General features: G+C 35.8%; 1 protein-coding gene across 2 annotated transcripts; it reads right to left on the bottom strand.

Moving 5' to 3' along the window:
* Positions 1-663: 663 nt before the first annotated feature.
* On the bottom strand, positions 664-14,225 carry LOC132126591 (protein Wnt-4a). Of its 2 annotated transcripts, XM_059537944.1 has the most exons (5): positions 13,712-14,224; positions 3,589-3,824; positions 3,379-3,510; positions 1,425-1,567; positions 664-1,340 (listed from the first exon to the last, which is right to left on the bottom strand). In XM_059537944.1, exons 1-5 carry the CDS (start codon positions 13,777-13,779, stop codon positions 870-872), a joined length of 1,050 nt encoding a protein of 349 aa, XP_059393927.1. In that variant the 5' UTR covers positions 13,780-14,224; the 3' UTR covers positions 664-869. The 2 variants fall into 2 exon arrangements, with proteins under 2 accessions (XP_059393927.1, XP_059393926.1); XM_059537943.1 differs by having other exon boundaries at positions 664-1,567; positions 13,712-14,225.
* Between the last annotated feature and the right edge of the window lie 6,034 nt (positions 14,226-20,259).

Genomic DNA, 20,259 nt, shown 5'->3' on the forward strand with positions numbered 1-20,259 from the left:
AATGGAGCAGGGAATGCTGGGGAATTTGTTTATTTGTTTATGTGCGTCTGGAGAGGAAAAGTCCTAGAGTCATCGTGCACAGAATCCATGGTCCAAGCACCCCAAGCGGGTAAACAATTTATGTTTGTCAGTTTCGCTCCAGATGCATGGTTACATCTCAGCACCAATCATCTGTCTGCGTCAATAGCTAGTTAACTAATGTCTTTGATTTTCAAACAGCTTGCTGACACTTATATTTCCACTCCGTCGTGTTCTGAGCCAGTTTGCATCCCTAGTAAAGCAGGCCTCGCTTTAGTACTTGCTTTACATTATCGGTGAGTGATTCTTGAATTCAAGCAGCATCACAGGAATATGGAAAACTCTATGGAAAGTACATGTAGACCTGGATTGCATATCTCAGTTAGTCCGAAGTCCATCTTTCAGGATGAAACCCTAAAGCAGCATTAACGATGAAAAGGCTTTTAAACATTGACCTTTCTCCATATTCATGTGCTCCTGATCCCATTGGCACTCCTCTGGTGCGCATCACATTAAAAATGTACTCTCTATTTGATTGCAATAAGTTAAAATAGATAGATAGATAGTTATTATTATTTATATATATATATATATATATATATATATATATATATATATATATATATATATATATATATATATATATATATATATATATATATATATATATATAAATAAGAGAGCAACCACAATAAAAAAAGAAACAGAAGAGAGAAAAATACTCTCAATTGGGACCTCGGGTATATTCGCCCCTATATTTTAAAGTCTCATGTATGACATGTTCCTCTATTGTCGCATGAAATGCTGGGGAATTTGTCGGGAAGTGGTGAGAATAAGTTCTGCAGTCTGGATCACCGACACGTGTGCATCTCGACCATCTTGCGGCACTGTTTGCACTTGACGTAGCAGCACCAGTGGAACTTACAGCTGCAGCGGTCGACCACCTCCACCTCCTCCGTGTGGAATCCGCGACCGCAGCACATGAGCTCACAGCCATCGATGGCCTTCGAGGTCTTGTTGCAGAAGCGTCCTGCGGTTCCCAGTATGCCTGGAGTTCTGGGGTCGTGTTCGCAGAAGTCTGGGCTCGGGTCCAGGTACACCAGATCTTCGTCTGTGTGTGGCTTGAACTGTGAGTTTCGTGGGACCAGGACCTTTGTGGTGCCCACTTTGCGCAGCTCCACTTCTGTAGCACCGTCAAATTTCTCCTTGATGACGTTGCCCACTTTGCGGAACGGCGGCATTGCTTTCCAGCAGGTTTTTACCTCGCAGGAACCTGAAACACCGTGGCACTTACATTCCACTCGCATGTGGTTCAGAATTGCCTTGGGATGGTAAAAGAATTTGTTATTTGTTAACAAATTATGAATGCTAAAAGCTTTCAGCATGATGTTTGTTAAGCGTCTTACCTTCCTTCCTGCCTCGTTGTTATGAAGATTCATTAGGGCTCTGTTGGAGGACTGTCCTTTACTTCGCTCTCTGACATCCACAAAGGACTGGGAAAAAGCAACCCCATATGCAATGTTATCTGAGCATCCTGACCACTGGAAACCTGTTGAGATAAAGGCAGTCAAAGATGGAGAATTTTAAAGAGCAATCACATGTTTTTATCAGCCCATCTGAAAACAAATGTTCTGCACTGCATTTTGCCAAGGTTAGTGACATCAGGGGCCAGATTTACTATCAGCTTGTGCCAGTGCTAACCCCACTTTGGTGTTAAAAAAACTACTGTCAGGATTTACTAAAGCCACGCAGTGGGAAATTAGCGCTGAAGAGCCGTGGACACAGTTATTTTTGCGACTCACCTTACTGAACATGCATTTGTAGGAGTTTCCTTTTCGATTGGTAAATTTATGCGAGGACAGTATTTAAATGAATCATGCAACACCGTTTACTAATATTTGTGCTCATCAGTTCACTGGTATTTCACTAGTGTAAGTCAACTAGATATCCATGATGAACTGTGTATTTTATATGTATTTTTATATTTATATGAAATAGTCTGCAATTGTTTTCTGTATTTTACTGTCATTTACTGCAGAGGTTTTCAAAAGTTTTTATACTTTTTTATTAAAGGGGAGAGTGGGGTAAGTTGAGTCAGTGGGTAAGTTGACCCACCCTCTGTATCTTGGCAACTGTATACTTTTACTGTCATGTGACCTTCAATTTTGGAATACCTCATCATTTCTGCCAAAGTGAAAAGGAGACAGATGTGAAAGGCACCTATTTATTGTTTTTGGCTTGTCAAAGTAATATCTTAGCATTACATCAAAGCAAATTCTAAAAATATTTTTGATGCATTTAGGCGATTAAGCAACATATAAAACAATGTAAGTCATTTAACTAAATATTAGCTTGAATTGGTAAGCTAGCTAGTTTTTTTCCAGATATGGGGCAAAGTGAGCCAAAAACTGTGGGGTAAGTTGAAATCCTTTGATAAGAACCAGAAGTTTTTCATCACATTATAATCATATCTTTCCAACTGTAGTCCTTAATGGCCTTGACATTATCATGCTAAGAAACTTTTTACTATACTGTTTATTAGTTTCAGTGACATTTATTCATTAATTCTAATACAGTTTTTATGTGTTTCATACAGTTTTATGTTGCTTTTGGGAAGGATATAATTTTTGTGATCAACATGTTGTTTTAGAAATGCCAACAATTAAATATTATAATGTAAACTTAATTTGGTTATTTTTATGTTGTTTAGGTTAGCTTTAAGAAAATAAATATGACCGCAAAAGGAAATATGATTATTAAATTAGTTTTAAAGATATTGAATTAGTTTTAAAGAGATAAATGATCTTCCAAATTTCACACAGGATTGAATCAGTTTAGTTCAGGTGGTCATTTAACACCCAGATGGTGCATCTTACCCACTTACTTGGATCAACTTACCCCTAACCTGGGCCAAATGAGCCACGGGAACACTTTTTTTTTAAATATAAGAAGCCGTATTTTTTAGAACCCTCTGTCATTGATACATTCTGATAATTAAAAAATATAGGAAACTTCCTGAAATTACTTTTGAGACTTTCATTGTATCTCTGCCTTAATTTCTCTTAAATCTATACAATGATTTTCAATTATTGTAGTATATAAACTGCACCTACTGTATGTACAACATGAATTGTTATTTACCACTTTATATATCAGTCACATGACTCTTCCTGTCTAATCTGCCATTTCTTGGCCGGGATAACACCATATACCTTTTGGTCTGGGTATGAAAGACTGATTATGGTTTCATAGCTATATTAATCATCATAGTCCTCCTAATCATTTAATCATACTTATTAATAGCGATTTCACCTCAATTAATCAGTCATCACAATCATTATTGAAACAAGCTGCACATACCTTCTGGACTGACACCGTGCACATTGCGGTCACAGCCACACTTGTCCAGCTCCCCACTGCTGCAGGCTCTGGTCACTGCAAAAGCTACACTAGCAGCAGATATGGAATACACAAATGCAGCTTCTCGTGTACCTGTGACACAAACAAGCAGCCATTAAGCATGCACAAAGTTTTAAGCATATCCGGTTAAATGAATATGAGGCTACTTACCTTGTGTGACCACTTTGCCAAACACAGGAACACTCTCTAGCGTCGAGCAGTTCCAGCGTCGGTTGCGGAACTGAAACTGGCACTCGTCGATGGCGAGCTGAGCGCCCCTGCGGACCGCGTCCATCACCTCCACATTACGCTTGCAGATCTGAACCTGCCTCTGGATGAGTCCTCTGAGCTTCTCACAGGTTTCTTCATCCGAGATGCTCCCTACCGCTGACAGCTTTGCCAAGTATCTGAGAACAAACCAATGGAGTGGTGATCAATAAATGTTCATAGACTCATTAATACAGGCATTTGCAAAGAAAAAACAGTCACACTTTATTTTAAGGTCCAGTTCTTGCTATTAACTAACAATTAACTATGACTTATCCCTTAACCACTTCAGCTGTTATTTTGATTTTTTGAGAATTAGGCATATGCAATATTGGACCCACCGGTGGGTCCCCAGAGTTGATGTGGTTAATAACCCCCTAATTTGCTGCTTATTAATAGTTGGTAAGGAGTTGTTAAGTTTAGGTATTGGGTAGGATTAGAGATGTAGAATATGGTCATGCAGAATGTAATAAACAGCCAATATGCTAATAATAGATATGCTAATAAGCAACTAGTTAATTGTGAGAATCGGCCCTTATACTAAAGTGTTACTAAAGAAAAAAAAATACAAATTGTATCTAGATGCTGGATGTTTTTGGAGTTTGAAGAAAAAGAGTTAATATAATTTGCAATATTAGACTGTATAATGTTATGGGTTTTTTATTTATTTTTTATTTTACATACTGTATATATTATCATATTTATTATCAACATATACATATTTTCTAACAATATAAGTCTTTACTGTCCCTTTTTAATCAATTTAATACATCTCTGCTGAATAAAAGAACTGAAATTGAATTGAAAAACAAACTTTTGAATGGTAGTGTATAATCTTGCAAAAGATTTTTGTTATAAATAAATGCTGCTCTTTTTAACTTTTTATTAATCAAAGAATCCTGAAAAGAGTATCACAGGTACCAAAAAAATATTAAACAGCACAACTGTTTTCAAAAATGATAATAAATCAGCATAGTAGAATCATTTTTGAAAGATCATGTCCCACTGAAGACTGGAGTAATGATGCTGAAAAGTCAGCTTTGCATCACAGGAATAAATAATATTTAAAAAGTATAGTAAAATAGAAAACCCTTATTTTAAATCACAGTCAAATTTCACAATTTTACTGTTTGTTTGTTTGTTTGTTTTTCTGTATTTTTGATCAAATATAAATGCAGCCTTGATGAGCATGAGAAATTTCTTTGAAAAACATAAAACATTTTACTGTGGTCATTTTATTAATTTAATTATATTTATATAAGTTTTACCAGATTTTGGGTTTTGTATTATCATTTTTCCCAATTTATTTATTCATTTTTTGTTTGTTTTAGTTCAGTCGCTTGATTTATTTGTTATAGGGTCTGACCCATGCATCGTTCCGCTAGTTTGGTGACCCAACATAGGTTTTTCATTGACTTCATAGCACAAACAGTACAATAAACACAGCTAACATAAACAGCTTTGCCCTCCTTTGACTTTCTTGGAAAGCTGTGCTAGACAGATGACGTAAGGGTGATGTTGGGAGAGACGGATAGAGACTATCTTCATCCATCACCTCCAGGGCCAGGGGGTCGGGGCAACACCATCGCTTTAAAGGGTCTTCTGAGCTGCATCTCTTTAAGGCACCTTATAAAAATAGCCCTGTACTACAACACATCACACAGGTCTTCATCCGTACACACCGAGCTTGGTCTCATTATCAATCAAGACTGGTGGAGATCAAAGTCTTGACTGTTTAAAGTCTGTGCAGATGAATTTAGAGAGTTGCGTGCAGGTGATGTTTGCAAGGGTGCCCACGAATGGGTTTGTTTTGCATTATTTGTTTCTGAAGGTCTTTTTGGTGTGGTGCTGGGTAATTCCAAAGTACGCCCAAGTGTATTGCGGATGTAGGTCTTAAAAATGGCTTTGAAGGTGCTGTGCTGTAAATACTCAATTAAGTTGCAAGATCTCAAGGTTTACTGATTCAGATTGTAGCTCAAGGCTAACCCTCAAAATCAGCACGGATCGGATCTGACTCACGAAAATCAGCACGGGTCAGATCTGATTCACGAAAATCAGCACGGGTTGGATCTGATTCACGAAAATCAGCACGGATTGGATCTGACACACAAAATGCTCATCATGTAAATGTGAATATTTACACTCTTAATAAGTAGGGTTTAAAAGGGGGTTTTCGAAGCGATGCAACCATTTTTGGTACAGAGAACCTTTCATGGATTTTTTTTTCTTAATTGTTAAAAACATTTTAGAAATCTGAAGAACCTTCTGTGGAATGGAAAGAATAAATTATCTTAATGGAATCATCAGTGCCAACACTGTAAAACCAAAGAGTAAAATTCTTTTTTTTAAGTTCATTTCACAAGCATTACTAAAAGCTTAATGTACTTTATGTGAACTCACTAACCAATAATTTAGCTGAATTTGAAATAAATGAGTTAAAGTAGACTTCTAGTGCTCAGTATGTTTTGTGTTTGGGAGAAAATACTTTTAAATTAAGCGCTATTCTTGTTAGAATCAGTATAATAAAGGATGTCTTAAGGTTTAATGTTCTGTTAAGTTGGGATTTTTAGGGGTTTCTTTTAATGATGATCTGCAATTTATTACCTTCAAAGAGCTATTTTAACTTATTTAACCCATAAAATGCAGTTTTGTTGGTATAGATTCATGTATTTAGGTTGGTAATGCGATATTGCGATAAAAAAAAAGTTAAGCAGTTAACCAGCTAATCTAAAATTAATGCGATCACAAGCATGTCAAGATTTCAATTAATGAATGTTCAATTTCAATTAACATTCAAAATGAAAGTTTGTCTTTGAGTTTGACTTAATTTTGACGTAACTGGCCTCGATTTTTTTGATATGAGGATTTAAGGTCAATAAAGAAGCTTTATTTTTTGGTTTCGAGGGCTCATCTTAACAAGTTAAAATGGCACGTCCAGCTCCCTGCAGCTGGTAGCGGTGCATCCCAACCCTCTCCGCTGCTGACAGGAGCTGATTTTGAAGGTCACAGCTGGGGCAGATAAGAAACAAACACCTCCTTGTCCACGGGACCATCATCTCTGCTCTCTTGAGCTTTGATAACGCACTCCTGTCTGGCCAGAAGATGAAGCATGACATCAGCGGAGCGGCCAGATGCACATGCATTATGCTCGGAGGGTGTTTGACTTTCTTTTTATAGCATCTGTTGACGATTGCATGTTCTTGCATGCATGTTTACAGATTTTGTTTGTTTCACCAGTAAATTAGCTCTGTGATCCTGACCTGATAATGAATCTGGCAGCCAAATGGCGGAGGAGGCCCATCCGTTCTGGCGGGATAAGCGCTGGAATATAATATATCAGTGCCAGATGCTCTCATAAAACTTGCGCTCGTATCAAGCTCGGGATTTTGACAAACAAACACCTGAAGAACGGCCCGCTGCGTTTTTGTCTGGGAAAAAGATTGTCTGAGACCTTGAGAGAATCTTGTTTTCATTGCTTCCCAATTCTAGCTCTCTAGCTTTCTTCTACGTACTCGCTAATCGCTGTGCTGAGTTTGGGAAAACAAGGGGAGCCGACTGTGGGATTTTGTAAAAGAATGGGAGATGCCTTCCTCTGCGCTTTCTGGGAGGTTTTTGCGGGAGCATTCCACCTGGAGCATGGTGCCTTCTTCCTTTTGTGTCATGTTTGTGTTGAATTACATTGCCCTGGCCTTCGAGCACTGTTGGCTCCAGATGGCTTAGCCAAGCGCGACTTAGCACGCAACCATGCCATACGAGAGAGTTTGAAAGAGAATGAGAGAGAAAAAGAGAGCGGCAACACATACACATGCCTGTATATATCCACTCGCTTTGTACTGCTGTCAACGTATAAACACACTTAAAGTTATATAACATAACCTACCGCTCATGCTCACCAAGGCTGCATTATTTGATTAAATACAGTGACATTGTGGAATATTTACTATTCCAAATAGTTATTTCTTATTTCTTAATATATTTGAAAATGTAATTAATTCTTGCTGAATTTCCAGCAATATTCCTCCAGGCTTCAGTGTCACATTGTCCTTCAGAAATCATTCGCTGATTTGCTGTTCAAGAAAATTTCTTATTAATAATGATGGAAGCAGTTGTGCAGTTTTATAGTTTTGTGGAAACCATGATAATTATTTTTTTTTTTTTCAGTATTAGTCCGTGAATGGAAAGTACAAAAGAACTTGACTTTTGAATGATAGTGTATAAATATATGTTGCAACTCAAAAGCTTCACTTCCTCTCAGCATCTTTTTCGGAGTTTATTGAATAATCAAAGAATGGACGTTGACATTTCCTGTCTCTCTGCTGTAAATCGCTGAAAGTAAATGCCAGACCTGTGCAAGCTACCGACGGCAAGTAAACATGCGTGCTACGGCGTCCAAGTGCCACAATTTCATGATGTTTACCAAAATATTTGATATTTACATATTTGTCAGTTGTGCGTCACAAGGCGCTCATGTCTGTGTATTAAAAGCTGTTTCTCTGAAATAAATTCAGTGTTAGGGGCGTTTAAGGGAATTGATGCATTTCAGGGCTTCGTATTTCACCCACATATTTCCATTTGTATAATTATTATTTTTAAACACTACCTCCATTTAAAGACTTTTAATGTCCCTCTGCATTACCAAGGAGTTTGTTTTGAACAGAAACACTATTGCTGTTACTAAAATGCATGACTGTTGGCAATGCTCATACTTTTCCAAAAAACTTTGTGGGAAACTCATCCTGCACCGTTTGTGGCACTGACAGGAATGATATATTAAGTTGTTCAGAATTTTCCTTTTCTAATCAATCAGATTTGATTTTCACAGGGTAGATGATGAATTGCATTAAGTATGCAACCAACCAAAGGGCCATAAGTGACACATGCCAGCAACCTCTCAGAACCTTAGCAAGCAGTAAGGCACTGAGCTGGTGAGTTTTGCATGCTCAAGCACATCTTGCATTTTCATTAGGAGAAGCACAATTCTTTGTCCAAATGACCTTAAATAGTCAGGCGTCAATATACAGTATGTAGTTTAAATTTTAAAGAGTGTAAATATTACTTTGAAAAGTTGAAATTATTAACTTCAAAGGTTAGAGGTTGGAAAGATTTTTTTTCATGTTTTTAATGCTCACAAAGGTTGCATTTATTTGATTAACAATACAGGAAATCAGTAATATCGTCAAACATGATTACAGTTTTATATAATATGTAATTTATTTTAAAATAATTTTCTGTGATGCAAAGTTGTTTTCAGCATCCATTTCTCCAGTCTTCAGTGTCACATGATAGTACTTCAGAAGTTGTTTTTTTTTTTTCTTCTTTTTTTCGCTGCTCAAAAACATTTATTGTTATCAATGTTGGAAATGGTTGTGCTGCTTAATATTTTTTGAAAAGCGTGACTTTTTTTCAGGAATTTTTGATGACTAGAAAGTTAAAAAGAAAAGCATTTATCTGAAATAGTTTTTTTTCAGCATTATAAATTAGAGTCAATTTAATGATTTTTTTTGCTAAATAAAAGTATTAATTTTGTAATTTTTGAATGTTAGCTTAAAGATGATCACATTGTAGTCACACCTTAATTCTCCTTACAAGATAGATTGAAAATACAGTCAATGTCCTACAGAAAGATGGCAAAATGTGAATCAAACATCCATCACAGTATGCGACATGTTTTCAGAAACAGATGTGTCATTCTTGCACAACAGTGTCTCTCTCATAAACAGCTCTTGTTTCCTCAATAACTCAGTGACTCATCGGGGTTTCTAGATCTTGCAGACTATTCACAGCACATGTACCAAAAAGTCATTCGCTGGTCTGCTTTAAGTTCTGAGTGTTCATCTAGAGCTTCAGGACAGAGTCTGTCTTATTGCATTTAATCGATGCTTATATGCAAGTCTAGTGGATGTCTTTAACTCTAGAGGGCAGTGTTTTCTCATTTATTGACAATATCCTAAAAGATTAGCGCTGCAATTAACTGAACGTCCAACCAACTTCAATTACCAGTCAGTCATATTAATCCTATTTGATGTCCAAGAAACAAAAATGACACTTATGCCATTTTGTTTCCTGGGTTGTTTTATCTTCTTGCAAATTAAATATTGAATGTACCAGATATACATCATGAAGATGCTTTCTTTACAGACTTTCAGAGAAGTAAAAAAAAAAAAAAAAAATAAATAAATAAATAAACACATTCAGCTTCGCTATCTGTCCCATATGAATATCTGCTTCTACAAAACAAGACTTTCTGGAACATATGCCTTCAAAACCAAATGAAAAAAAAAAAAAAAATATATATATATATATATATATATTGAAATATAATTTGCATCAATTCAAGAGGTAAATTAAAGATTATTACAAAGTCATTCCTAACTTGTTTTGTTTAGGTGTTGACAGGCATAGGGGAGTTTTGCTATTTTGCTTGTAAGAGAAAATAACTGGAGAAATGTTGATAAGATGGAACATAATAAGGAAGTAAAGGCCAAAAATATATACAATTAAATGTTTTGTTTGTGCATGAGGCCTTTCAGAAGAACCAATGTGGCTCTTGAACTCAGTTTGCATTTTTGAAAAGCATTATTTCTGCAAGAACATTATTGTTTATTAATGGGCTCTCGATTAGACATTGTTCAAATGAATCTTTTCAGTCTTTCTTTCACTGTATTTGTCCGTCACCTGTCTTTTTATGTCATCTTAAACATTTTATTAGTCTAGTTGAGGAGGGAAATGGTGGAAGTTACCTGTTTTTATCAAATTAACCTTTTAATAGGTGCTGTATGAGTGGTGGGATGTGACAACAGGTTTATAGCTTCATTACCCTGTTGTCACTGGTGTTATTTGTGTTATCAGTGCTCGGCGCCAGGATGTATGTTGCATTAGAGGTTCCTCTCTTCTCATGTTGCTCATCAGCTGGGAACTATTTATTGACCGTCCTGTGCAAATGTTTAAACCACTGTTCTTTCCATCCCATTCAATGAGAGACACTGTTTCACTTCCCAAACAAATACAACTGCGTGGTTTGGTATTATATACATAATCACAACTGCAAGTGTGTTTTTAGATTAGTAAACCTTCTGTGACCTTAGCATGTCAAAAAACATCTGGTAGACACCATGCAACTCTTTCTTTAGTTCTACAATTGTTGCATCATGAAACTAGAAAAGGAAAATTCCTTAAGATAAACTTTAAAAGTTTAAAAAGGTTGCATATAGGCCTTATGTTGGTTAATAAAAGGAAATCTTGAGATGAGTTTTTTTTTCTGTACACCATTAGATCCAGTGCAGTGAATGGGTGCCGTCAGAATGAGAGTCTAAAACATCACAATATCCCACAAGTAATCCACACAACTCCAGGCCATCATTTAATGTCTTGGGAAATGAAAAGCTGCATGTTTGTGAGAAACAAATCAATTTAACTTTTTAACTTTAACCCATCTCCTCCATAATCGATGTTATAATAAAGCTTTCTCCAGTGGAAAAGTCCATCCCCTGTTGTCTTCTCACATCAAAATCCACCAACATATTTGTTTAGTTTTTGCTTGTAAACAGTGCACTTGATCTGTGCATATTTCTCTCCTGATTCAGACGAGATGACTTTTTCACTGGAAAAGCCTTAGGCTTGATTCAAATATAAAATAAAAATAAAAAAACCTGATGGATTTGTTTTTCTTCAAGCAGTTTAAACATGCCGCTTTTCGCTTCACAAGATATTAACTGACAGACTGTTTGACTATTTTTTATCAGCTGTTTGGATTCTCATTCTGACGGCACCCATTCACTGCAGAGGATCCACTGGTGAGCAAGTGATGCAATGCTAAATTTCTCCAAATCTGTATGAGGAAACAAACTTATCTGTATGTCCCAAGGGTGAGTAGATTTTCTTTCTTTTCTTTCTTTTTTTTTTTTTGGTTGAACTATTCCTTTAAAGATTGGATAGATTAATAGAGTCCGGATTTTTCAATAGAATTCTACAAATTATTTGTTCATCTACAATAGGGAAATTGTTCAATCAGATGGAAAAGACACAGCACACTAAGTTGTAGCAGACGGAATTTTGCCAAACCAAGATAAAAGCAATAGTTATTGCTTGTCAAAATGCATTAGAATAAGGATTGAAAGTAACTATTTGCAGTGTTTATTTAGAAAAGATTTAGTTTAATAACATTTTACCATCTGTTATTTATAGTCTCTAATTAAAGATTCATTCCTGGCATTTTTAATACAAACAAACCGCAAATGGTCATCCATAAAATATTAAAGCAATGTAAGCTTATATTTGCATGAATAAGCCCATGCTGTTGATGGAGGTCTGAAGATGTGCAGGTGCAGTACAACTGCTCTCGTGACCTGCACCTGCACCTGCACCTCAACCCTCTACAGGTGCTGATGGATGTGCTCAAGAATAATACAGTACATTCACACAAATGAAAAGCTCTCAACTGTACTTCAAAACCTTTAATTATGAATATAGAGTAAAGAGTGGACTTTTATACCTTAGTAAACAGGAGAAAGTTATTTAATGCACACTTCCTATTAGAACTACAAATGCTTTTACAGCTTGATACTTTTTAAGCACCCCAAAAATGTATTCTCCTGTTTTCAGAATGTTTATATTCGGATCTTTCAAAGAGTTCGGAACCAAGACACTTACCTGAAGAACCTAAAATGAAACACTGAGAACGTTTTAAAGTCTACGCCTAACCTACTATACAGCAAAGCCATTAACACACTTTTATTTTTAAAATATGCAACCAACAGGAGACAAAACAGAAAAAGTTTGCTTACTCAGTCATACCTTTAATCTGATTTTATTTGAAATTTAGACAAAACATAAAGAGTGTTTCTTAATCAAAATCTTATTTTAAGATCAGTCATGATAAAATCACTGTTTATTTCATCTGAACTAAAATAAGACTGCTATGTTGCTTAGAAGTTTTACCTCTTAAGAACATGTCTCAAGATGATCTTTATTATAAAAAGAGCGTGCAACAAATTTACTGCAATGGTTTAAATTCACAATCTGTATTAATTGTCATGCAGTTGACACTGAGCAATATTTTTCTACTTTTCTATTTTTTTTTTTACCTGTAAATAATATTTAGAGTGTGTCTTGATCGTTAGACTACTTTTCAGCTTCTTGCCCACGTGTTGCTCACTTAACTCGAAGCGATCACATTTTTTGTTTGCTAAAGAAAACCTGTCTAATGTCTATTTGGCTACCTGCCAATACCTGTCCTGAGATGGGGTTGGAATAGTGTACAAGCTCCTGTCAGAATGTCATATTTTGGAGACAGGTAGGAGGTTTTCCTTTAGTGTGAAGCGTGTCTGTACATGTCCCAAACCTGTCACCACGTTAGTTAAAACAGTCTTCTATCGAAAACTCAACTGCATCTGGACAGATTAAATGATGTGTTATTTCTGCCCCGAGGATACAAGTAAATAATTCTAAACACCTAGAAATGCAAACATCTTGATGTGGCCTTAACAAAGCACGCTATTCTGCTTCTTAACTATATAACTATCAAAATCATGTCATTTTTGAGTTCTTTGCTATAATCAAACATGATCATAAGTGATTCATTTATACAGCTCTCTTCAGCACTAAAGAGTGCTGTACTGCTGTCATATTCATGCGTTACACTCCAGGTTGCGCGCAACCAGCGCCAAGCGCGCGGCTGTGCCAAGAGCACATGAACTGAACGTCTCCAAATAACCGGTTTCATTTCCTTATATTTTGTACCGTCCATACAGTGCATGCTTTGACATTTCAATTTTCTATTAAAGGGTACTTTAGACTTCTTAGACAAAGTTAACAACTGTGTTGCGGACTAATTCAAGTCTTCTGCGCTTTCAAAAATGTTAGGTTTATCTAGATATGCTATAATCTTTTCACAAGTTCGCTTAGTTTCAGATTTGTAGTTCACATGCTGCATTTGACATTTGCTTTTATGAATCTGACTGACTTTAGTCATAACAGTCAACCTAGACGTCAAAACGTCACATGAATGAAGAAAGTGATATTGACTTACAGCCAGTTGCTCGCATTGGCGGAGAAGAGTGCTAGAAAGAGCATAAGCAGTGACCTTATCAAATACATCTTGAAAGGATAAATCAGGTAAAGGTTGCTGGCGTAAAATCCTCAGGAGGGGGTTATCAGGGCACCGCTGGGAAAAGTTGCATCGAAAAGCGATTAATCCATCATTGCGCATCCATTTGGATGAGAAGCAGGTCTGTCCGGATCAACAGTTCTTGTCTCCTCGTGTAAACAAACGCAAGTGCTCGATATAGTTTATATGTAGTGGGAGCAAAATCACACTGAGCGGTATCCTCTGATGCGTTTTCTTCAGAGCGCCTGCAGCGCTTTCCACGGTCAGCTTTTACGCAGCATCAGATAAAGATGAACTACGCGCGGTCCAGCCTGTAAAGTGAGTCTGAGTGGCAGTCCCGGTCCTGTGCGTGCAGATAATTCACCTAAACGTGAAGTTCAGCTCCGTTTCATGACCCCTGTGGATGCCACTCTGAATTGAGTCTGAGAGGGAATGCTAAATTTACTGACTCCTGAAGGTTTGGTAGGGGCGGCGCGTCATTTGGGGGAGGTTTTGATGTGTGAGAAAAGCAGATAAAGGCGGGTTTATTGCATGCATATATGCTTTCTCTCGCTCATGGCTGCCAAGTGTTTTTTTTTATTTATTTTTTTTTATTTACTTTAAAGTTCTCCAAAGGGACTAGTGCGGCAACTATTCGCCGTGCTTGAGGTATAACCGCTCATGATTTTGGCAAAGTGTATTTTCCCTGGCCTCAGTGCCCCCAAACGCAAGTAGCCTACTTTGTGGTTAGGATGCTATTTATAGGATGTCTAGCATTTTGACAGCTTTGGGCAAAAATAGACCATTGACATTACTGTTATTATGGCATACTGTTATTATTAATGCTGTTGTCATTGAAAATGAGAACGAATTGTCAATTCAAGACGCAGCGTTTTCAAAGGTAAAATCTGATTTATTAGGCTTGCGCAGACAAATAAACCAGGTTTGTCGTCGTATTGGACGATTGCCTGAAATCAGTCGTGGTGGTTTCACTTTGAGTCGTTTCCTGTCAGCATAGTCACAGCAAGAGTTCATCATAAGTTCATGTGTTTTAACACGGTACAGTATATATGCAATGGGAAACCACAAACATCTTTCTATGCTGGTAAATGTATGTGTAACTGTTTTGATCTTGCAAGGTTACTAGGCTGACAGACAAGTGCTTGACTGGGTCACTCAGAATCGCTGTTGACCAACAGAGGGAGAAAGTGAGTAACAATAACTGATGCTTGAGTCAAGGCTGGCTTTAGCTGGTTTCTGAACTGGAGGACTGCTGGGTTTCAATGTTAGGAATAAGACATTGTTCTGAAGAACCTTTTATTATTATATTTTATTATTATTTATTTATTATTATTATTTGCAGCTCAATACACAGTAGAACATTTCTCTTTCAAAGCTTGCTTCATTTAATATGCTCATTTTTTTGGTTTAACTATGATTTTATTATTATATATTTTACTAAGGCTGCATTCATTTGAAAATTACAGTAAAACAGTAACGCTATACAAATTATTTCAATTTAAAATGGTCTTTCTTATTTATTAGATTTTAAGATGCATTTTATATCTCTGATAAAAAGCTGGATTTTCAGCATCATTACTCCAGTCTTCATGATCAAATGATCCTTCAGATGTAATTCTAATATACTAGTTAACGGCTCAAGAAACATATCTAATTATTATTAACAATAAAAAAAGGTGTGCTGCTTAATATTTTTGCTGAGCCCATGATGCATTTTTCTTAGATAAATAGAATAGAACAGAACAAACAGCATTTATAAGAAAAATATGAATCTTGTGTAACATAGTATTTACTATTCATCAATTGAATGCATCGTTGCTGAATAAAAACATTTTATATTTAAATTTTCTCTTTAAATAATAATCTTTAATTCATATTTTTTTCTCTCTTAATTTTAAGGTGCTGTTTGAATGAGCCGACTTCTGGCATTAATAAATTATAATTAGTAGAAAAAAGCCATGCAGTCGTGTTTAGATTAAATGCGTTTTAATTCCTTTGTAAATTCTCTCTCATCAGGCCTTTTTAAACACTAGACTCAGTGTCTGGACCCAGAACACACTCATTGCTGGTTCTGTCCAGTTCTGCACTCCACTGGTGCTGATTTACTGAGCCTTGGCCCTCATGCAATCCCACACTCACAAAAGAGGTGTGATCTGTTATCCCCACAGACGCCACCGATGATACTGGAGCAACAAGAGCAAGACTGCATGGAGCCAAGGAGACGAGGTTTGGACGGCAGACAACCTACATGACACTATTTTTTTCACAGCTGTTGTGCTTAAACTCTCTCTTTCCTATTAAGTAAATCAGCAGCATTTGAACCACAATCACTGGTGGCGGATTGGTCAGGATTCAGTCCCAAATTCTGTATTGGTTTAGATTTGGGAAGATTTTATCATGTCTATAACTTCTAAACTTGTCTGGAGTTGAATGTAAAAGCTATTTAATGTCACTTAATTCCCAGTTTCTCTCCTAGAAACGTGAACTTTTTCCAGTTCAGTAACGAGACTGCTCTAGACATGCATGTGGATAAGCAGGCAGTCAGAGATGCTGACTTACGACCGAGAAATTATAGACATGTGCCACCAGTGAATGAATCCATTATTGTGGCGCGAGCGTTGCAGACGTCTGGACAGGCTCTTCACAGTATGCGCTGAACATGCAAGTGTGTAACAGTCCTTGCACAGCAGACTGCAGTGCTTTCAGTGCCTAGCAACCTTTGCATGACTCCTGCATAGCGTTTGCTCTTCCTCTGTCTGGAATCATTCAAATTATGCTGCATCAGCCATGTCTGCTTTGGCTGATGCTTATCAATACTTTAGATGTTTTCACATTTCGAAACCTGAAACATATTGCCTTAATATATATATGTACAGGAAATTGGTTATTATTTTCATTGGATATCTTTCATAAACAAAACTGTAAAAAGTAATTATATCATAATTTAAAGTAAATTGTTGGGATTATGCAGTTTTTTTATATTAATAATGAACAATATTATTCAATAATATAAATATCGCGATAACAGTAACATTAATCTTATAGTGCCTTTTGAAATAATAAGCATGGTTTGTGCCAAAGAAAAATTACGACTGTGTAAATTTTGTAATTTTCGATAAATTAATAACATATTGTACATATGTTTGTTAATGTGAAGTTGCATCGTGCTATTTATTTCTTTATTGGTTCAATAATTTATTAGTTCATTTTAGTAATTTAGTCAATTTAATATATTTTTGAGACAATGTAGTTATATTTTTATTACTAATATTTAATTATATTATGAATCTTATAAATATTATATCACTAAAATTATTAATTAATTTGATCAATAATTCATTCTAAATATTAACCATGTAAATTAATAATTTATATTGAAATATTAATAATATTTGTTATTGTGCAATTGCATTGTACTAATCATTTTAGTAATTTAGATCATTTAATATATTGTTGAGACTATGTAGTTGTATTATTTTTTAATAATATGTAATTATATTATATATATTAGTAATATTATATTAGCAATACTATTGGATAATTAATACCATATCAACAATTCATTATAAATATTACTCTTGTTAATTAATAATTTCTATATTTAAATATTAATAATATTTGTTATTGTGCATTTGCGTTGTGATAATGATTAATGTTTAATCTAAACATTATAAACCATATCACTGAAGCTTGATGCCATCAGTTAACCATTGTACTTTGCTAAAATTAATTTTTCTCCATTTGTTTACTTATTCTTTTGTTTAGCAGAAGCTTCTGACTGATGAAGTTTTAAATTGAATCGAACATGGGAAGAGTTATGGGGTCCGTTGCGTTTTATTGTGCGCATACTTTGGAAAGATCCAGGACATGACATCAGTATCTGTGGCCCATCTGCTTAGATCGTGTGGAGTTCAAGAGAGGACGTCGAGCCCAAATTAAAATCAGATCTAAAGGTGCTGATCAGATCTGTCACGAATACATATATTGTTGTCTTTTCAGACCAAAGCAAGCTGGCTAGAATTAGGTCATTTAGTTTAGTTAAAGTTAGTCAGAAGTTAGCAGAGAGGTGCAGAGGTTAGGCAACAGAAGGTTGATCTGATCGTCCCTGTCTGTGATAAATTAAATCCAGAATTAATGACATCTGGGAAAGGGGAAGAAAGGGGCTTAGTCATGAAAAGGCGTTCCTGAGCGGTCCCGCCCTCCATGGCAACATGGATTGGCACATATATCTGATCACAATGGCATTCCCAACACAAACAGATTTTATACAGCTTGTGCTTGCAGAGCCATTGCCAAGGAAACGGCTTTCCAATGGCATGTTAATGGTGGTGCGCCGAACCCCTTTAACATTTACACTGAGCATTTGGTACCATAAACATATCCCCTCCGTGTTGTGTTGACTGTGAGTTATGGCAGTATTATGGTCACAGGTCTTTTCTGGCCTCTCACCGTCACACCTGCTATCGCAAAAATTAGACTGGATTTAGCCAATGAAAATAACTGTCAGAAAACATTTAGATTAAGATTAAGTCATTTGTCAGAAACAAGCAATTTGTAACTCAACAGCATTAGTAGCACTGCAAGATACTTTTAGTCTTATTTTTAATTGCTTTCATACGTTATTATGCGAAGCGCTGAAATGCTTAATTCTGATTGGTCAATCCTACCACTCTACACTATAATGTTGTATTTCTACTTCAACCTTTCATGTTTAATTCAATGTGCTACTTTTTTGTGTTCTAGAAATGTTCTAGCAATTTCTAAGTGAAACTTATTCTTGCATCAATGCAAAATATTTTAAATAATACAGAATTAAGTTTTTGAAAATCTGAAATAGCAGAAAGTTTTCTGTAAACGGTAGGTTTTGTGTAAGGGGATAGAACATATAGTTTGTACAGTATAAAAAACCTTTATGTCTATGGGATGTCCCCATAAAACATAGAATCCCAATGTGTGTGCGTGTGTGTGGGTGTGTGTGTTTTATTCCTAGCATCGATCCTGACAATTTCTCCCATTGGAAATCCTGATGAGCACAACACGGATGATGTCCTAATGAAAGTGTTTACAGGTTCCTCTATCTCAGATCACAACAGGTTAAGTTTGTTCTCCTTTTCTTCAAACATAAAAGCAGATCCTCAATCAATACTGCACAAATATTGACCAGAATGTTTACAATACTGGTCTCCAAAATTCACACTGTTCAAATGACCACAACAAACCAACCTGGCGTGCGTTTCCTAAAACCTCCATTGGTTACTTTTGGTCAACTTACCAAAGCTGTATTTATTTGAACAAATATACACTTCAAATAGTAATTTGGTGAAATATTATTAGAATTTAAAATGACTGTTTTATATTAGAATATATTTTAAGATCCAATTATTAAATCAATAGGTTTTTGGGGCTTATTGCTTTATTATTCCTATGACCTATATGAATTTTAAGCATTATCCAGTGTCACATGATCCTTCAGAAGTCATTCTAATATGCTGATTTATACTCAAGAAACATTTCTTATTATTACCAATGCTGAAAACAGTTGCTGCATATTTTTGTTTTAAGGATTCTTTGAAACATATTTTCAGGATTTGTTTTTGATAAATAGACAGTTCAAAAGAACAGCATTTATTTATTGAAACATTTTGTAACATTATAGGCATCTTTACTTTTGATAAATTTACTGAATCATTACTTACTAAAGTAATATTTTCTTTAAAAAAAAATCATATTGAACCCAAACTTAAGGTAAGAGTATGCTACATGTTTTTATGTGTATTTTATGTGCACATTTTGTCCTCATTAGGTACTTCTGCAAAAATAAAATATAACTAAATGAGAAAAAAAAGTATTTTGTGACTTTATGGATGTTAAAGGTTCTTCATGGAGCCATCAATACCAATAAAAGAGTGATCAATAAGGTTTCTTGGCCATTTTCAATTCTTTAGTTTTAGTTAAACCTTAGTCTTTAGGTACAACTACTAAATATGCATAACCATAACATATAAAAGCACTTGCATATGAACCTGTAGTCTCATACTGGTGAGAGTGAAAGAGAGATAACGAAAGAGGGGGATGTGACCTCTAAACTCGGGTTAGGGCACCCAGGGGTCAGTAGTCCTAGAGAGATTGTAGGAGATGAGCGGTGAACTGGGTTATTCAGTAACTCTTTTTCTCGCACAGCAGGTTTTCAGACCAGCGCAGGATTAGAACGACACATAGAAATTCACTCCCATTTCTAAGAAGTCTTATTTCATAAAGCCGCTTTCAGTACAGCCCATTCATAGGTTTTGTTTCTTTTCGTGGATCTTCTTCCTTTGAATCTCCTCTCATTCTCTCTTTCACATGCAGATCGGTAGTCTTCGTACAACCTTATTGTGTATAATGTCGTTTTTTTCCCATTCTGTGTTTACATGCGCTCTCTCCCATCAGGATGTTGACTCTCTGGTTAAGGCGGAAATCAGCAGGATGGG

This window comes from Carassius carassius, chromosome 44, assembly GCF_963082965.1.
Source record: "Carassius carassius chromosome 44, fCarCar2.1, whole genome shotgun sequence".
Lineage (NCBI taxonomy): Eukaryota > Metazoa > Chordata > Actinopteri > Cypriniformes > Cyprinidae > Carassius > Carassius carassius.